The following is a 16,625-nucleotide window of genomic DNA, read 5'->3' as shown; positions in this document are numbered from 1 at the left end:
TTTATTTAAAAAAATTAAAAACTGCTTTTATTCTAGCCGAAATAAAGCAAAGGAGACTTTCTCTAGAAGAAAAAAATATTATCAGACATACTGTGAAAATTTTCTTGCTCTGTTAAACATCATTTGGGAAATATTTAAAAAGAAAACAAAAATTCAAAGGGGGGCTAATAATTCTGACTTCAACTGTATATACACGCACATACTTGTATATCATGTATATAAATACAGAATATAAGCACTGGAATAGTTTGAAACTGCACCAGGAACAGATATACGAACTCTTGACTGTAGTATTTACCATTTTTACTCCTGTTATGATGTTTGATGTGTGTATTTTTGTTCATTTTACATGATATTGACAAGATATTAGATAGTAAACAAGATATAAGATAGTAAAATTTACTTCAATTTTGCTTGTGTAAATTGCTATGAAGATTGTACAAGTTTAATCGATTATTTTAATTAAAGTAAATCTAAAAGAACAGTCAGTCTAGTATTTACAGTCTTTATATTCTATTTTTCAGCTGGGCTCGTGGCTGGGCTTCACCCTGATGACGCAGTGTTTGCCGGTGGCTTTCTTCACTCTGGTGGGCTTCATTCAGATGACAGTGTGGGCCAAAGGAAAGCACCGCAGCTACCTGAAGGAGTTTCGAGATTACCCCACGCTCCGCTCACCCATCCTGCCCTTCATCCTGTAGTAGAGAGAGCGTCCCGCAGTGTTTTAACCCCCCATCAGCTCTCTTTTATAGCTCTGACACACTGATTCCCAATAACACAGTCAGATCCACAGGCTCCACGTCGCCACCTGTGGGTCGCATCTACAATATCCACATTATTGTTGTACAAATGAAACGCATAAGGGTTTGTCTTTTTTTTGTTTTGCATTGTACGATTTTCATTAGCGATGTCAAATTAAGGAGATGTGTGCAGACATGTGCATGCAGATTATTCCTGCTGGTTGTAATAAAACACTTTTTAGCTGGATAGTGAGGTTTGCAGCAATGCATGCTGGGTGGAAAGTAACTAAGCATTAAAAATAGGTGATAAAGTGCGTATTCGTGCTGCTGCTTCTTGTGGCTGATACAGGAAAATGAAGGAAGCCGACGGTGTTGAAAGTGCTTTATAAATAAATCGAGTTGTTAAAGGAAGTTTGATTGACTTTGGTCTATTTCTAGGCTGTTTTCATCATGACGTCAGTGATTATACAAGTTCTATAGGCGTTAAATAGTCTCTTTTCACCCATCCTGTACCTTTTTTTGCTTTATAATAATGAAATGTGTCGAGAAGGTGATTGTCATAAAAATAAGTCATAATGCAACACCTGTTTTTCTTTTGTTTTAATCATGTAGTCATTTTCCCTGGAGCGCTCCTCATGTTGTCATTTATCAGTAAAAGAAGCTTTAAAACTGCTCAGACAGACATTTAGCAGTTTTCTGCGTTGTAGTTTGTCTGTTCTGTGCATCAGTCTTGTGTGTTTTGAGTGCATCTTTATTTTCGAGATCTTTCATGCACTGATTAATGATGGCTGTGAGTTCAGTATTGATGCTTGATGATTTTGTTCTCATCATCATGGGGAATCTTGTGGAAACTGCCAAGGACATCTCAGAACATATCTTTTTTTTACATATTAAACACACACTGCAAACACACAACACAATGCTTTCTTAGAGTTTTTGTCTTCTTTCTAGTTCAACTATCTAAAACTTATACCAAGAAGCATTTTCTAGACAAGCTAATTTATATATATGTATATATTTCTGTTCTAGAAAGGCTTCTTGATATAATATTTTCTGCAGTTTTGAGGGGAAAAAACAAGCTAAATCTGCCAATAGGGCTAAAAAAAATATATAATATTTTTTAACAAGTAAAAAAAAAAAGTTTTCAGTTTGAAATACGATTATTTTGCTTGTTTTATGGGAAAATCTAATTTAAGCACAATTTTTTTTTTAATTGATCTAGAAAATGCTTCTTGATTTATGATTTTTTTTTTTAGATATTTAAACGTGAATCTAATAGAAAAAAAGTCTTCAATTTTACATTTCTTTTCTATTCTAAAATCTCTTTTCAGACCATAAAGATTTTCTCATTATAGTGCATTTCATAAAATTTTTAATTTTAATTCAGTTGAAGTCAGAATTATTAGCCCCCCCTTTGGTTTTCTTTTTAAATTTTTCCCAAATGATGCAAGGACCGAGCAAGGAAATTTTCACAGTATGTCTGATAATATTTTTTCTTCTGGAGAAAGTCTTATTTGTTTAATTTTGGCTAGAATAAAAGCAGATTTAAATTTTTTTTTAAACCATTTTAGCTCCTTTAAGCTTTATTTTTTCAATAGTCTACAGAACAAACCATCATTATACAATAACGTGCCTAATTACCCTAACCTGCCTAGTTAACTTAATTAACCTAGTTAAGCCTTTAAATGTCACTTTAAGCTGTATAGAAGTGTCTTGAAGAATATCTAGTCAAATATTATTTACTGTCATCATGACAAAGAGAAAATAAATCAGTTATTAGAGATGAGTTATTAAAACTATTATGATTAGAAATGTGTTGAAGAAAAACTTTGTTAAACAGAAATTGGAGAAAAAAAATAAATAAACGGGGGCTAATAATTCAGACTTCAACTGTATATCAGTAAAATTATAGCATGGAAAAAATACATTATGAAACTATCCCTGCTGATTGTATTGAAAATTTGTTTCTACACAGTGTAATTGCATTAACAAAACAAATGTTTTACATTGCATCAAAAATTTGGATTTAAAAAAAGAAGTAATAACGTGTCATGACAGATGCCACAATTAAGAAAAACACCTTTAACAGTTTGTTTATTCTATGCTAAATAAATTCTTCAGTTAGATTCCCCTCAATGAAAGCAGCTTTAAATCTGATCAAACATAGATTTACAACTTTCCCTTGCGTCACAGCTTGTTTGTATGGATTATGATTGTTTTCATCTCTGAGACCTGTTTTATGCACTGATGATTAACGCTGCGAAGATGCTCAGCTGTTTTTCCTCATGATGATGATGATCAGTCTTCAAAACACTAAACGAAAGGACCTGAAATAAAGCGTTTAGAGACCACTGCAAAAAAAAAAAAATGCTTTTCTTAAAGAGTTTTAGTCTTGTTTCTAGTCTTAATATCTAAATATTCTTAAATCAAGAAGCAACAATTGTCTTTTAAATAATCTGCCAAAATGAAGTAAGTTTTTCCTTCAAACAAGCTAAATAATCTCCCAATGGGGTCAGCAAAATAATCTAGTTTTGTCTTTTGATAAGATTATGTTGCTCACCCCATTTGCAGATGATTTTGCTTGTTTTAAGGAAAAACTCACTTCATTTTGGCAGATTTCTTAAATCAAGACAACTGTTGCTTCTTGATTTAAGAATTTTCAGATATTTGGACTACAAACAAGACTAAAAATCTAATAAAGAAAAGCATTTGTGATTATTAAGTGAAGATAAAAGTGAAACAGCACAAACTGCAGATGTCAGAAGTGTTTGCTTGACCTAACAATTTATATAAATGAAAAATAAACCCTCCAGAAACACTGATTGTCTTGTTATTTGTCTAAACATGCTAAACGTATAGAGCAGGGCTGGGCCGTTTGACGCTATACATAGTTACCGTGGATTGAAACGTGTACCGTAAACTATATATAATTAACCCCAGGAAATGTAAATAAGCTACCGTGGCAAACTGATGTCCAGCATGAGTGAGGCTCAGAAAGATGCTTGATTGAAGACTAGCGGTGTTGCCAAATGCTTTATATTTTCAACACAAAGTGCTCACCCTTTATTCAATATTTATACAAGAAAACTGCTTGATATTTGCTTAAAGTTGACATTTATTTTTCATATTTAAGTTTATTTTCCTGTTACTTGCGATATACTTTACATCACTGAGACGTTACTTGAAGAATGTTCCTGAAAAGTGAGCTCTGCCCATATAAAACTGAGAAATGTGAATTTGCTGTTCATCTAAAGTCAGATTTTGTTTTCTATATTTATAATGTTAAAAATAAAACAAAAAATTATCAAATAATATCATCAAGTCGGTAAATATTCAAGCATATTTATAATGTAAAACCATTTTGGATATTTTCTGGAACAACTAGGCTACCTTTATTAAAATTAACTATATGGTGAAGGATATCATTACCGTGAAATAAACTCTCGCATACGTTTTGGGTCATACCGTCCAGCCCTAATGCAGAGATGCTAATGTTTATGTTAGTAATACGTGCTCTGCCATTCAGCAACGTGTGTAATGTTTTAATCTCTTCTGCTAGGCTTGGATAATGCCCAGGCTCAATCTGAGAACGTAGTCCCGGGGACGTTTCTGGAGACCGCGAAATACGTCCCGGGAGGTACGTATTTTTGCAGTTTTTGTTTTCGCGAATCCGCGAGAGGTCGCTGTGCGCGCTTTTCCCCCGCGCCGTCCTCGCGTAAACCCGCTAGAGGCCGCTGTCGAACGACCTTCCGCCTGTCTGCCTGGCTGACAGAATGATTGACCGTGCGACCGGCCAATCGGCTGACCCACCCTCCTCCGTCCCTAAACCCAACCAACGACGATTCACAAAAGCCGTCCAGAAAAAGAAAAGCCCTCGTCTGATTTTTACCACGTTTTCAGATTTTGACCACATTCTCACCCAGTGATGAACTTGTTCGCTTCATTTTTTGGATTTTGTTTTCATACCTGATTTCTGGAACCGCTCTTCCCCGGACTCGAACCCGGTCGTCGTCGTGGTAAGCCCCTCTCTGCACCTCGAGTCAGCCAGAGTACACGAAGAGCTAACTGGACAAACTGGTTGCAGTGGGAAAGCCCTCCACATGGACGCAAGCGGCCGGCCGGCAAGCGCCGAAAGGAACGGCGTCACACCGCCCCGCAGCGTTCGCTTAAAAAAATGAAATGCAGCCGGACGTACCCCCGGCTACGTATTTCGCGGTCTCCAGAAACGTCCACGGGACTACGTTCTCAGAATGAGCCTGGGTTGGTTGGAGTTATGGATCAGCATTTCTGTGCTTTAAAACAAAGATGCACAGATGTTCTGAAGGCTCAAGATAATCTTTATTGCAGCGAGAGCTATTTATATACACAGAAATGAGCTGAATGGAGACCAGGGAGGGATGTTTATGCTGCGTTCGCCTCGATCCTCTTCTTCCTCAAGTTCAGTCTTCTCTCTCGCTCGTACTCCTTCATCCGCATCACATAACTGCACAAACAAAAGAGAAACGATGAGGAAAACGGTTATTATGCATTACATTGTGTGGTTCAAGTGATTCAATTACAATTGCAGACATACAGTGGAAGTCAGAATTATTAGCCCCCCTGAATTATTAGCTCCCCCGTTTATTTTTTTTCCCTAATTTCTGTTTAACGGAGAGAAGATTTCTTCAACACATTTCTAAACATAATAGTTTTAATAACTCATTTCTAAAAAGCAATATAGAATACAATATTATCCTATATATCTCTCTGAAACACCCTTTGAGGCTTTGATCCTAATTGGGGAGTTTTGGTGACTGTCGCTTTAAATTCAAATGAGATTGTGGTCTTATCAAAAGAGGGCGGAGCTACAAATGCGTGTGTTCCATAGTGGCAGATTCAAAATCAAGGCTTTCATCCTATGCTAATGAGGGAGAGATGGTCACTAGTGGGCGGGGCTTTCCCCCTCTGATGACATGTACAAAGAGAGAATGTCAATAGAAGTGTTTCTGCAGACTGTTTTAATCAAATCCGATTATAAACAAATAGAATTAATTAATTTTTACCATTAGAAGCTGCTTATATTCACAGACTATAGCCAAACAACTGTTTAAACCTCTTATGAAACTGATATTTGCATAATAGCTCCCCTATAACACCACAGACAACATAAATCACACAACAGAACGAGAGCAGAGATTCAACAACTACAATTAAAAGCCAATGAGAAAAGGTGTGTATTGCAGCAACAGCAAAGGCTTGGTCACCTCGAGATTTAAATTTAGCCCGAGGAACGTTTAATAGTCTCTGGTTGGATGACCTGAGAGACCTTACAGGATTATGAACAGACAATAAATCAGATAAATATACAGGCGCTTTAAAAACCAGCCCCAAGAGTTTTAAATCAATTCTATAACGGAGTGGGAGCGAGTGCAAAGATTTTAAAACTGGTGTAATGTGCTCACGTATACGCACACCAGTCAGAAGCCTAGCGTTGGCATTTGGTATCACTTGAAGGGGATTAAGAGAAGCTTGATTTATACCTATATAAAGGGAATTACAATTAATCCAGTCTTATTGAAAATGAAAGCATGAATAACCCTTTCAGTGTTCAAAGAAAGACATGTTAGTTTTTGCTCTGGTTTAGACTCTGAGACTCTGAGATGGAAAAAATACTTTGACTACTTTACTGATCAGTCAAATTGGAGAGAGTTATCAAAAACCCTCATTTGTAAGTCACTTTGATAAAAGCGTCTGCTAAATCAGTGGTTCTCAAACTGGGGGTCGCAGAGTAATTTCAAGGGGTCGCGAGAGTGATTTAAAAATTGTGTAATTTTCAGTGATTATAATAAATATTTTTCAGTATTACAAGTGAAAGCTAATATTTTCAGATTTCTTAAAAGATATTACTGATAAATTCATAAAGTATTTAGGACACATTCAGGCAGAATGCATCTTTGTACCTGAAACGTAGCGCTCAGGAACAGTTAAAAACTTGTCATGTCAACTTGCCGCAGTAAACAAAGCCAAGTGGTGCTCAAGCCCGCAACGCTTGCCCCGCCTTCGCGCTCTTCTTATTGGCCCACTGCTCTAAGAACTGAACACAAATGGATTGGCTAAAATGAGCTGTCAATCACTCAGTCAACGCCTCCTGTCTTCAGATGACAGGAGCTACAACCGCGAATATGTAAAGCGGTGAGCGGTCCGTCCGTGTATGTTTTGGTCACTCAATTATGTTATAAAAATGTATTTTCTTGTGATAACGGGATTTCTTTGAGACATATTTTTCCTCACGCATGCATATATATTTTGTTGTTAGTTTTGATTATTGTTGGTTTCAAATGCAATAAATCTGTTTATAAAACTTGTAGTAACGGTGCGATAATTGGTGGGAGCCACTAAATTTTGGCTGGTGCTCCTAGATTTTTAAAGTTAGGACCTCCAGTACTACCAAGCAAAAATGTTGATTTCAAGCCCTTTAATGTGTAGTAAATATAGTTAAAATATTGTGAACAGCTTAAAAAAAGCTATTTTTATTGTTTGTATTAGGGGTGGGCGATATGACCTAAAATTAATATCACGGTATTTTTCATCTTTTGAACGGTGACGGTATAATATCATGGTATTACTTTAAATTGCAAAATAATATACATCTCAAGGAAGAACAGACAAAAGAAAGTCTCACTTCTATCACTCTTTAAAAGTTTTGGTTTGGGTCATTGTAAATGCTCAGTCTCGTTATGAGCTGATCTTCATTTCTCTGTGTTGGTGGAATAAAGCAGGCGAGTCAGCCGCACCAATTTATGAGCAGACAGAGCAGGATTCTCGCGATGACCACCAGCGCAATTCAGCTCTTTGTTATGAGCTGTAGTTTCAGTGTAAACTTAGTCAAGGTGAGTTTCTTTGGCGATGATGTGTACAGTGTTAGATTTTATATTTAGCGGACATTTGCGCTGAACACGCGGTGAATGCAACGCATCGAGATTCGGGCACCTTCTCCGAAAACACTCGATTGATCTTAGCTGGCGGATCAACATTTACCTCATGTCATGATCGCTGTCATCTGCGCCATTATTATTATTATAACTTTAGGTGAGGTTTGCAAACCTGTGCACTTTTCACTCTTCAGCCGTTTGCATTTCCTGCAGTAACAAAAGCTCCCTGTTATCTGACAGCGGGAAGCGTTGAGTGACTGACAGCTAATATGAACCAATACAGCAGCAGGGTAGAGCGATTCAGCAAGTTTTTAGAGAAAATCAAATCAGATTGCACTACAACCATTATATTCAGACACACAAATGCTCCCAAATATATTATGAGGGCGCATAGATTACATTTCGGGCGCTCATGCGACCAAAATGGTTGCAATTTCGAGCCCTGTAGTATAAGGACATGTATTCAGACCACAAAATTGAATGCCTTATTATTTAGAATGAGCTAATATTGATGTAAATGCAGCTGTTCAAGGCGCATAATTGATTTATCACGGTATTGACGGTATTAGAAAATCCATGTCGTAGCGCAATGTCACACCGGTGATGACTATGACACCGGTGTACCGCCCACCCCTAGTTTGTATAAACTTTGGCAGTGGGGGGCGGTCGCGAGTTCTTGACGATCTTACATTGGGGGTCGCTGGTTTAAAAGTTTGAGAACCACTGTGCTAAATGACTAAATGTAAATGTAAAAACGCTCTCTCAAATTCTCCCCATTTTTTTTACCAGAGGTTTCACATGAAACAAGCAATATCTGAAGAATTAAACACTATAATCTCATTTTGTCTTTGTTTAGGAGAAAATAAAATTAGGGGACAACCAAGCTTTAACATCAGAACATTAAAAAAAGCTTTTGTTACTAGACTCCAGGGGCAGGTAAATTTACATGTCATCAGCATAAAAATGAAATGAGAAACTGTGTTTACTTAAAAATCAGCCCCCCAAAGGAAACACGAACAAAGAAAAGAAAATCGGACCAAGAACAGAGCCCTGAGGGACTGCGCACATCAGAGGAGGAGCTTCAGAGATAGAATCACCAACATTTACAGAGAAACTGCTACTGGTAAAATAGCACTGAGAGCATTTAAACAGCACTTGGGGAATATTTGAAAACTAATTCAGTTTACGGGAAGCGAATATTTGTGTGTACATGTTAATCTACAAAATGATGTCCCAAAAGAGTGAGATATGGTGAAAAGGCTTAATATATTGTGCAAACATTTTTGACACCTAAAAGTTTTCCTTAAATATGCCAAACATTACTTTGGTCATATATTTATATTTTTAAATAGTAACTTGCTCTTTCAAAACCACGATTAAAAACCAAAAATAAAAATGTTATTTAGCTTAATTTATAAAATTATAATATCAAATAAATATATACATTTTTTATTTTTATATATATTTGTATAGGTTTTGACAGTAGTTTTTAAAGAGCTGTTACTATTACACTCACTGGCCACTTTATTAGGTACACCTTACTAGTACCGGGTTGGACCCCCTTTTGCCTTTAGAACTGCCTTAATTCTTCTTGACAGATTCAACAAGGTACTGGAAAATTCCTCTGATATTTTGCTCCATGTTGACATGATAGCATCACACAGTTGCTGCAGATTTCTTGGCTGCACATCCATGATGCGAATCTCCCATTGCACCACATCCCTAAGGATCTATTGGATTGAGATGTGGTGACTGTGGAGGCCATTTGAGTACAGTGAACTTAATTTCAGCCTGAACCGTTGATACAAGGCAGGATGGATCCATGCTTTCATGTTGTTGACGCCCAATTCTGACATTAACATCCAAATGTGGCAGCAGAAATAGAGACTCATCAGACCAGGCAACGTTTCTCCAATCTTCTGTTGTCCAGTTTTGGTGAGCCTGTGTGAATTGTAGCCTGAGTTTCCTGTTCTTAGTTGAGAGGAGTGGCATCCAGTGTGATCTTCTGCTGCTGTAAATTAGACGTGTTGTGTGTTCAGAGTGGTCATTCGAGTCACTGTTGTCTTTCTATCAGCCTGAACCAGTCTGGCCATTCTCCTCTGACATCAACAAGGTATTTGCGCCCACAGAACTGCCGCTCACTGGATGTTTCCTCTTTTTGGACCATTCTCTGTAAACCCTAGATGGTTGTGTGTGAAAATCCCAGTAGATCAGCAGTTTCTGAAATACTTAGACCAGCCCGTCTGGCACCAACAACCATGCCACTTTCAAAGTCACTTAAATCACCTTCCTTCGCCATTCTGATGCTCGCTTTGAACTGCAGCATATTGTCTTGATCATGTCTACCTGCCTAAATGCATTGAGTTGCTGCCATGTGATTGGCTGATTTGTGTGAAATTTGTGTTAACGAGTAGTTGGACAGGTGTACCTAACAAAGTGGCCGGTGAGTGTATATGTTATGTTATTATATATAAAAATATGTTCTTGAGGATCTTAAAACATTTTTAAAGTTGCTTGTGTGTCTCATAGTGCATTGAAAAGCTTGACGAGAGCTAATGATTCAAGTCATGTTTATTTGTATGGCACTGGTTTCATAGCAGCTTAACAAAATGTGCACATTATTGAATTACAATCAACATCAGAAATGTTAAGGTTATTAGTTATTATTACTTTATTATTAATAACTTTGAGTAGATGTGTGTGTGGATGAAGAGCGTCTCTTACTCCTGATGTTGACAGTAGTCCCAGTCGTGTCTCTCGTGGTCGCAGGCCATCAGGTTTGGAAACATGTCTCTCCTGCACTTCATCAGTTTGATCAGGTGGTGTGCGCAGTAATCCCGCTGCTCCACCGGCAACATCGCCAGGTTCATCTGCTCCTGCGTGGCCACCATCACTGACAACACACCAATCAGTTACACAGCTACTCCAACTAGGGTTGCACAATATAACGTTTCAGCATTGTTATTGCATTGATATGTTAGATTTTTCCAATATCATGCAGCCATATAACCAGCATCATATCACATGTTCATTCATTCATTCATTCATTTTCCTTCGGCTTAGTCACTTTATTCATCAGGGGTCGCCACAGTGGAATGAACCACCAACTTATCCAGCATATGTTTTACACAACGGATGCCCTTCCAGTTGCAACCCAGTATTGGGAAACACCTATACACGCTCATTTCACACTCATACACTACGGCCAATTTAGTTTATTCAATTCACCTATAACGCATGTGTTTGGACTGTACCGGAGCACCCGAAGGAAAGCCACACCAACACACACCACATGTTCATCACAACAGTTTTTAGGAAAAGTTTTTAAACTTAATTTCAGATTTTTGCATTTAATATATGTAAATCCCGTCAGATTTTTTAAAGTGATAGTTAACACATGTATTTTTGTCATAACTTATTTTATTTTTCACTTTTTAATAAATTAAAATCTTAACATTGAAATATTTTTAAATCACTTATTTTAAACTTAAATTATTTTTGAAAGGTTCTTTTTAAATAAAAAGTTAACATTTCTGGGTGATTAATGCCTTTATAATGCAATGCATATTATTATTATTTTTTGCTTAAACATAAATGAAAGATAATTGTGTCATACTATTAAACAGAATTAGTTCTTAATGCACAAGAATTAGTTAAAAAAAACTTTTAATATTATATATGAACCGAATGTTGCTCTTTCCACATCCGGTCATGCTTTAAACACTAATTTAATAATTGTCAGGTAACTTTTGATAACTATATATTCAGTGTTTTTTCATTAAGCTCTGAATAAATGCACTTTGAAAATGTGAATATTCAAAAAATAAAAAAGTAATAAATGCAAACACTTTTTTTAGTTCAGAAATCATAAACCACAAAAACCAGCAGACTGAGGAACAGCTTTTTCCCCAGAGGTGTCTCCCTTTTGAACTCTGCCCCTCACTGACTCTTTTGCCCCCCAATACACCCCCCACACTCCTCCAACTTATACTCCTCACAATCACTGCACTATTTAACATTTGCACATTTAAAGTTTGCACATATTCATTGCACTGATTCACTTATTTGAACTGTACATACCCACTGCACATGGACATTTGTAATTGTTTATCTATCTGCCACTCCTGATTATTAATAGCATCCTGTACATATATTCATTTATTGTAAATCTGTTCATAGCTAATACAACCTGTATATAATGTTCATAGTACATCCATCTGTAAATATCACCATAGTTTTTCTATAACTGCACTTTATAACTTATACCTGTATCCTGCACTTGCTGCTATTGCACTGCTGGTTAGACTTAAACTGCATTTCGTTGCCTTGTACTTGTACATGTGTAATGACAATAAAGTTGAATCTAATCTAATCTAATCTAATACTAACTTAATGTACATGACTGATAAACAGACTGAGGTAAAGTTGGTTTTATATTCACACATTCAGACTTCCTCCTTAATATAATTTCGGAAAAGAATTCATTGCAAATTCTAAATAGTAAAATCATATTATCAATGACTATCAGAGTACAACATTGTTCACAGTCAAATAAATAGAGCTAATGTTGTTTTGAAGTCATGTGTTTTCAAGACGAATATTCAAATTAGCATAGTAAACAATACACGGAGAGAGCCACTAAACGAATGTGTGAATATAAAACCAACTTTACCTCAATGACAAATAAGCATGGGCCGGTATAAGTTTCCGATGGTTTGATAAACTTGGATAAAAATATCACAGTATTACGGTTTTGAGATTACTGCTTTAAAATATATTCTTTTTAAATTTCTGGGTAAAATAACTACACTTTTCCTCCCAATTAAATACAATATATTTTATTTTAGGAAACTTTTAAAATATTTTGGAACAGTAAACATGTCCGGGTAAATAATTAAAATAAAAAAATAATTTCTGCTTTCTTCATTAGTTTCAAAAACACAGATAAAAAAACACATTTAAAAAAACCTTACATATAAAGCTTAACTTTTAAAAATCTGCTGTAAAACTTGAAACAGGTTATCATCCCACGCCTAATGACAAACAGGCATAACATTAGGCTGCTTATTAAAACTGCACTGTAATGAAAAAATTACTGCCTTTTTCAGTTGAATCAAATGAACTTTTCTAGTCGCCCCAACCCAATCAGTCAAAACCAAACTAAAACTATTGTTAAACTTTGTAAAACTGAAAAGAATGAGTTGAAACTTGATTAACAGCTTAAAATGAGTTGAAGTAACATAAACATGTTAGTTGTCATTACTTTTCTCTCACATCATTTTATTTACAGCGTGTGTAACACAAAAAGAATTAAGTTCCTCATGACTGACAAACAGATTGAGGTAAAGCTGGTTTTATCTTCACACATTCAGACTTTCTCTTTAATATACTTTCAGAAAAGTATTCATTGCCAAATAGGAAAACCACATTAGCAGCTAATGACTATCAGAGAACAACATTGTGCACAGGCAAATAAATAGTGCTAATTTTGAAGTCATAATTACATGTGATTTCAGACCGAATATACAAAGTAGCATGCTAAACAATACAGGGACTAAACGAATGTGTGAATATAAAACCAACTTTACCTTAATAACATGCAGGCATTACATTAAGCTGCTTATCAAAACTGCACTGCATTGAAAAAACTGCTGCCTTTTTCAGTTGAATCAACTTAACTTTTCTAGTCGTCCCAACTATTGAGGTAAAGTTGGTTTAATATTGGCACATTCGTTCAGTGACAAGTTGACATGCTCCCTATATTGCTTACCTTGGTACTTTGAATACTCGGTGTATTATCAAATGCAAGTATAACTTAAAAACATTAAGGTAAAGTTGGTTTTATATTCGCACATTAATTTATTTAACCCTCCCCATAATGTTTACCACTTTACTTTGAATATTGGGTCTGAAATCACATGCAAGTATGCCTTTAAAACAACATTAGCACTATTTAAATGACTGTGATCAGTGTTGTACTTTACTATTCAATGGCTACTAATATGATTTCACTATATAAAATTAGCAAAGAATAATTTAATGAAATTATATCATTAAGGAAAAAGTCTGAATGTGTGAATATAAAACAAACTTTACCTTAATATATTAAAAACAGCATTAGCACTATTTATTTGATGGTCAAAAATGTTGTACATTGATAGTCATTGGCTGCTGATATGATTGATTTCACTATTTATAATTTGCAAAGAATACTTTTCTGAACTTATATTATTGAGGATAGAGTAAATGTGCGAATATAAAACTAACTTTACCTCAATGTTTTTAAGTCATACTTGCATTTGATAATACTCTGAGTATTCAAAGTACCAAGGTAAGCAATATAGGGAGCATGTCAACTTGTCACTGAATGAATGTGCCAATATTAAACCAACTTAACCTTAATAGTTGGGACGACTGGAAAAGTTAAGTTGATTCAACTGAAAAAGGCAGCAGTTTTTTCAATGCAGTGCAGTTTTGATAAGCCGCTTAATGTAATGCCTGCATGTTATTAAGGTAAAGTTGGTTTTATATTCACACATTCGTTTAGTCCCTGTATTGTTTAGCATGCTACTTTGTATATTCGGTCTGAAATCACATGTAATTATGACTTCAAAATTAGCACTATTTATTTGCCTGTGCACAATGTTGTACTCTGATAGTCATTGGCTGCTAATGTGATTTTCCTATCTAGAATTTGCAATGAATGCTTTTCTGAAAGTATATTAAGGAGAAAGTCTGAATGTGTGAATATAAAACCAGCTTTACCTCAATAAAACATTGAGGTAAAGTTGGTTTTATATTCGCACATTCGTTCATTTAACGCTCCCCATAATGTTTACCACTTTACTTTGAATATTGGGTCTGAAATCACATGCAAGTATGACTTTAAAACAACATTAGCACTGTTTAAAAGACTGTGATCAGTGTTGTACTTTAATATTCAATGGCTACTAATATGATTTCACTATATAAAATTAGCAAAGAATACTTTAATGCAGTGTTTCCCAACCCTGTTTCTGGAGGCACACCAACAGTACATATTTTGGATGTCTCCCTTTTCTGACCCATCCATTTCAGGTTTTGGAGTCTCTTCTGATGTTCTGATGAGTTGATTCAGGTGTGTTTGATTAGGGAGAGGTTGAAAATGTGTACTGTTGGTGTGCCTTCAGGAACAGGGTTGGGAAACACTGCTTTAATGAAATGGTATCATTAAGGAGAAAGCCTGAATGTTTGAATATAAAACCAACTTTACCTTAATCTTAAAAACAACATTAGCACTATTTATTTGACTGTCAAAAATGTTGTACTCTGATAGTCATTGGCTGCTGATATGATTGATTTCACTATTTATAATTTGCAAAGAATACTTTTCTGAAATTATATTATTGAGGATAGAGTAAATGTGCGAATATAAAACCAACTTTACCTAAATTGCCCCAACTTACATCAGTCAAGCCTATTGTTTTCTACAGTATATGATTAACTGCTTAAAATGAGTTCAATTAACACAAAAACGTTTGTTGTCATTACTTCTTCCTCATATACTTTAATTTACAGTGTGTGTAATATAAAAGGAATGAAGTTAGTCGTTTTAAATGTAAATGTTTTCGCAAATAACGTATTATATTCAATTAAAGTATATTATTAAAATAAAACAAGCCTAAATTTTGCTCACAGCTCGAAACACAACACACTTATGCCAGCCTCATGAAAAAAACTGAAGCTCAAATTCAATGACAGGCCTTTGGTATAAAGTGGAATCATAATAATGTTTGAAATGCGCTAATTATCATGTATTTAAGCTAATAATTAAGTAATAAAGAATAAAAATGTCACCTCTCTCTTTACGCTCCTCGAAGCCTAAATGCGGGTCATATTGAGACGGTGTGTTGGGTTCTGGTGTCGCGTCAATTTCCGTGACATAACTCCGCACAAGATGAGAGCCCATCCCGAAAGCTGTATTTCACCACAGGCTGCAAAAACTGCTCAAATATATACAACTAAACTCCACTTATAATGCAGAAATCACTCTAATTCTGCACTCTGCCATTCGGTCACCTCCAGCGCTCCTCTGACGTTTCCGATCTGCGCAGGAAGTAAACATGTGCAACGAGGAACACACTCCCTCCACACTGATGATTCCGTTCCGCCTCGAGGTTGTCAGAAAGACAACTGTAAGATCGGTTGCTGATGTTAATGCATTCATTAATAAAATACAGAATAAAGTCCATGATTACATTTAGATTTCAGTTTTGGCGGTGTCAAATATGAGATTTGTGTCAACCCGTTAATAAAATGAAACCAAAGGTCAGTCCGTTTAAATGGATTATTATTTGATTAGTCACTTTTAGATATCTATTTATTTTATTAATACAACTGGGATCTTGGCCAGAGTTGACAAATCCACTTTATGTATCTTTTCGGTTCTTCGCTAAATGTTATAATTGGCCAATATTTATTTATTTATTTATTTATTTTTACTTAAAGTTTCTTGTCAAGAAATGCAAGGGACTTTACATTTGCTTTAACGATTTTCTCGAACAAAAGGATTAATTTTCTGTTTTTGTAACGCTTCAGTCGGATAATAAAGACTAGAACTAACAGCCAATCCATAAAATATTTTATTGTAATCATGTGGACTTGTTTTCAGTTTAAGTCCGGATTTTACTTAATTTTTTTCTTTTTTTTTCTCATTCTTTACTTTCTTTACTTAATGTTTATTTATTGATTGATAATGCATAACCAATATTAGAAAGGCTATTGATAATATGGTTTGTTTTGATGTGTGACGTAAAAGCCCGCCACAGAAATTCAAACGTAACTGTCAGTCCGCTCGCTCTGATTTACCATACCAAAGAGCTTAGAATGAATGGTGATTCTCTGCTCTTTGACCATACTTGTTTAATGTACGAATCTTTTACGAAACATAATAATCCTGTCATTAATCATAATAGTTATTGTGTAGAAATGACGGAAA

The 16,625-nt window shown here is 35.5% G+C and overlaps 2 protein-coding genes across 3 annotated transcripts in view; one reads left to right on the top strand and one right to left on the bottom strand.

The window, feature by feature from the left end:
• The window catches only part of tecrb (trans-2,3-enoyl-CoA reductase b), a 29,634-nt gene extending 26,078 nt beyond the window's left edge, over positions 1–3,556 (top strand). For both annotated transcript variants that reach the window (XM_056455969.1, XM_056455961.1), the window contains one exon: positions 525–3,556. In XM_056455969.1, coding sequence (XP_056311944.1) covers positions 525–698 — 174 coding nt within the window. In that variant the 3' untranslated portion in view covers positions 699–3,556. The remainder of the gene's footprint in view (positions 1–524) is intronic.
• Positions 3,557–5,053: 1,497 nt separating this feature from the next.
• On the bottom strand, positions 5,054–15,752 carry ndufb7 (NADH:ubiquinone oxidoreductase subunit B7). Its single transcript, XM_056455994.1, has 3 exons — positions 15,485–15,752; positions 10,373–10,541; positions 5,054–5,220 (listed from the first exon to the last, which is right to left on the bottom strand). Exons 1-3 carry the CDS (start codon positions 15,594–15,596, stop codon positions 5,139–5,141), a joined length of 363 nt encoding a protein of 120 aa, XP_056311969.1. The 5' UTR covers positions 15,597–15,752; the 3' UTR covers positions 5,054–5,138.
• Positions 15,753–16,625: the final 873 nt, after the last annotated feature.

The sequence above is a fragment of the Danio aesculapii genome, chromosome 1, assembly GCF_903798145.1.
Source record: "Danio aesculapii chromosome 1, fDanAes4.1, whole genome shotgun sequence".
NCBI classification, from domain to species: Eukaryota; Metazoa; Chordata; class Actinopteri; order Cypriniformes; family Danionidae; genus Danio; species Danio aesculapii.
Note: the sequence above shows the minus strand (reverse complement) of the source record. Positions and strands in the feature narration are given on the sequence as shown.

What these genes read in the sequence shown, in the direction of transcription:
- ndufb7 (XM_056455994.1), bottom strand. Translation starts at nt 15,596, where the DNA reads ATGGGCTCTCATCTTGTGCGGAGTTATGTCACGGAAATTGACGCGACA. An exon ending in CGAGGAGCGTAAAGAGAGAG is followed by an intron (nt 10,542 to 15,484) that starts GTGACATTTTTA and finishes GTGTGTTGTCAG; the next exon opens with TGATGGTGGCCACGCAGGAG. An exon ending in GACTACTGTCAACATCAGGA is followed by an intron (nt 5,221 to 10,372) that starts GTAAGAGACGCT and finishes TTGTTTGTGCAG; the next exon opens with TTATGTGATGCGGATGAAGG.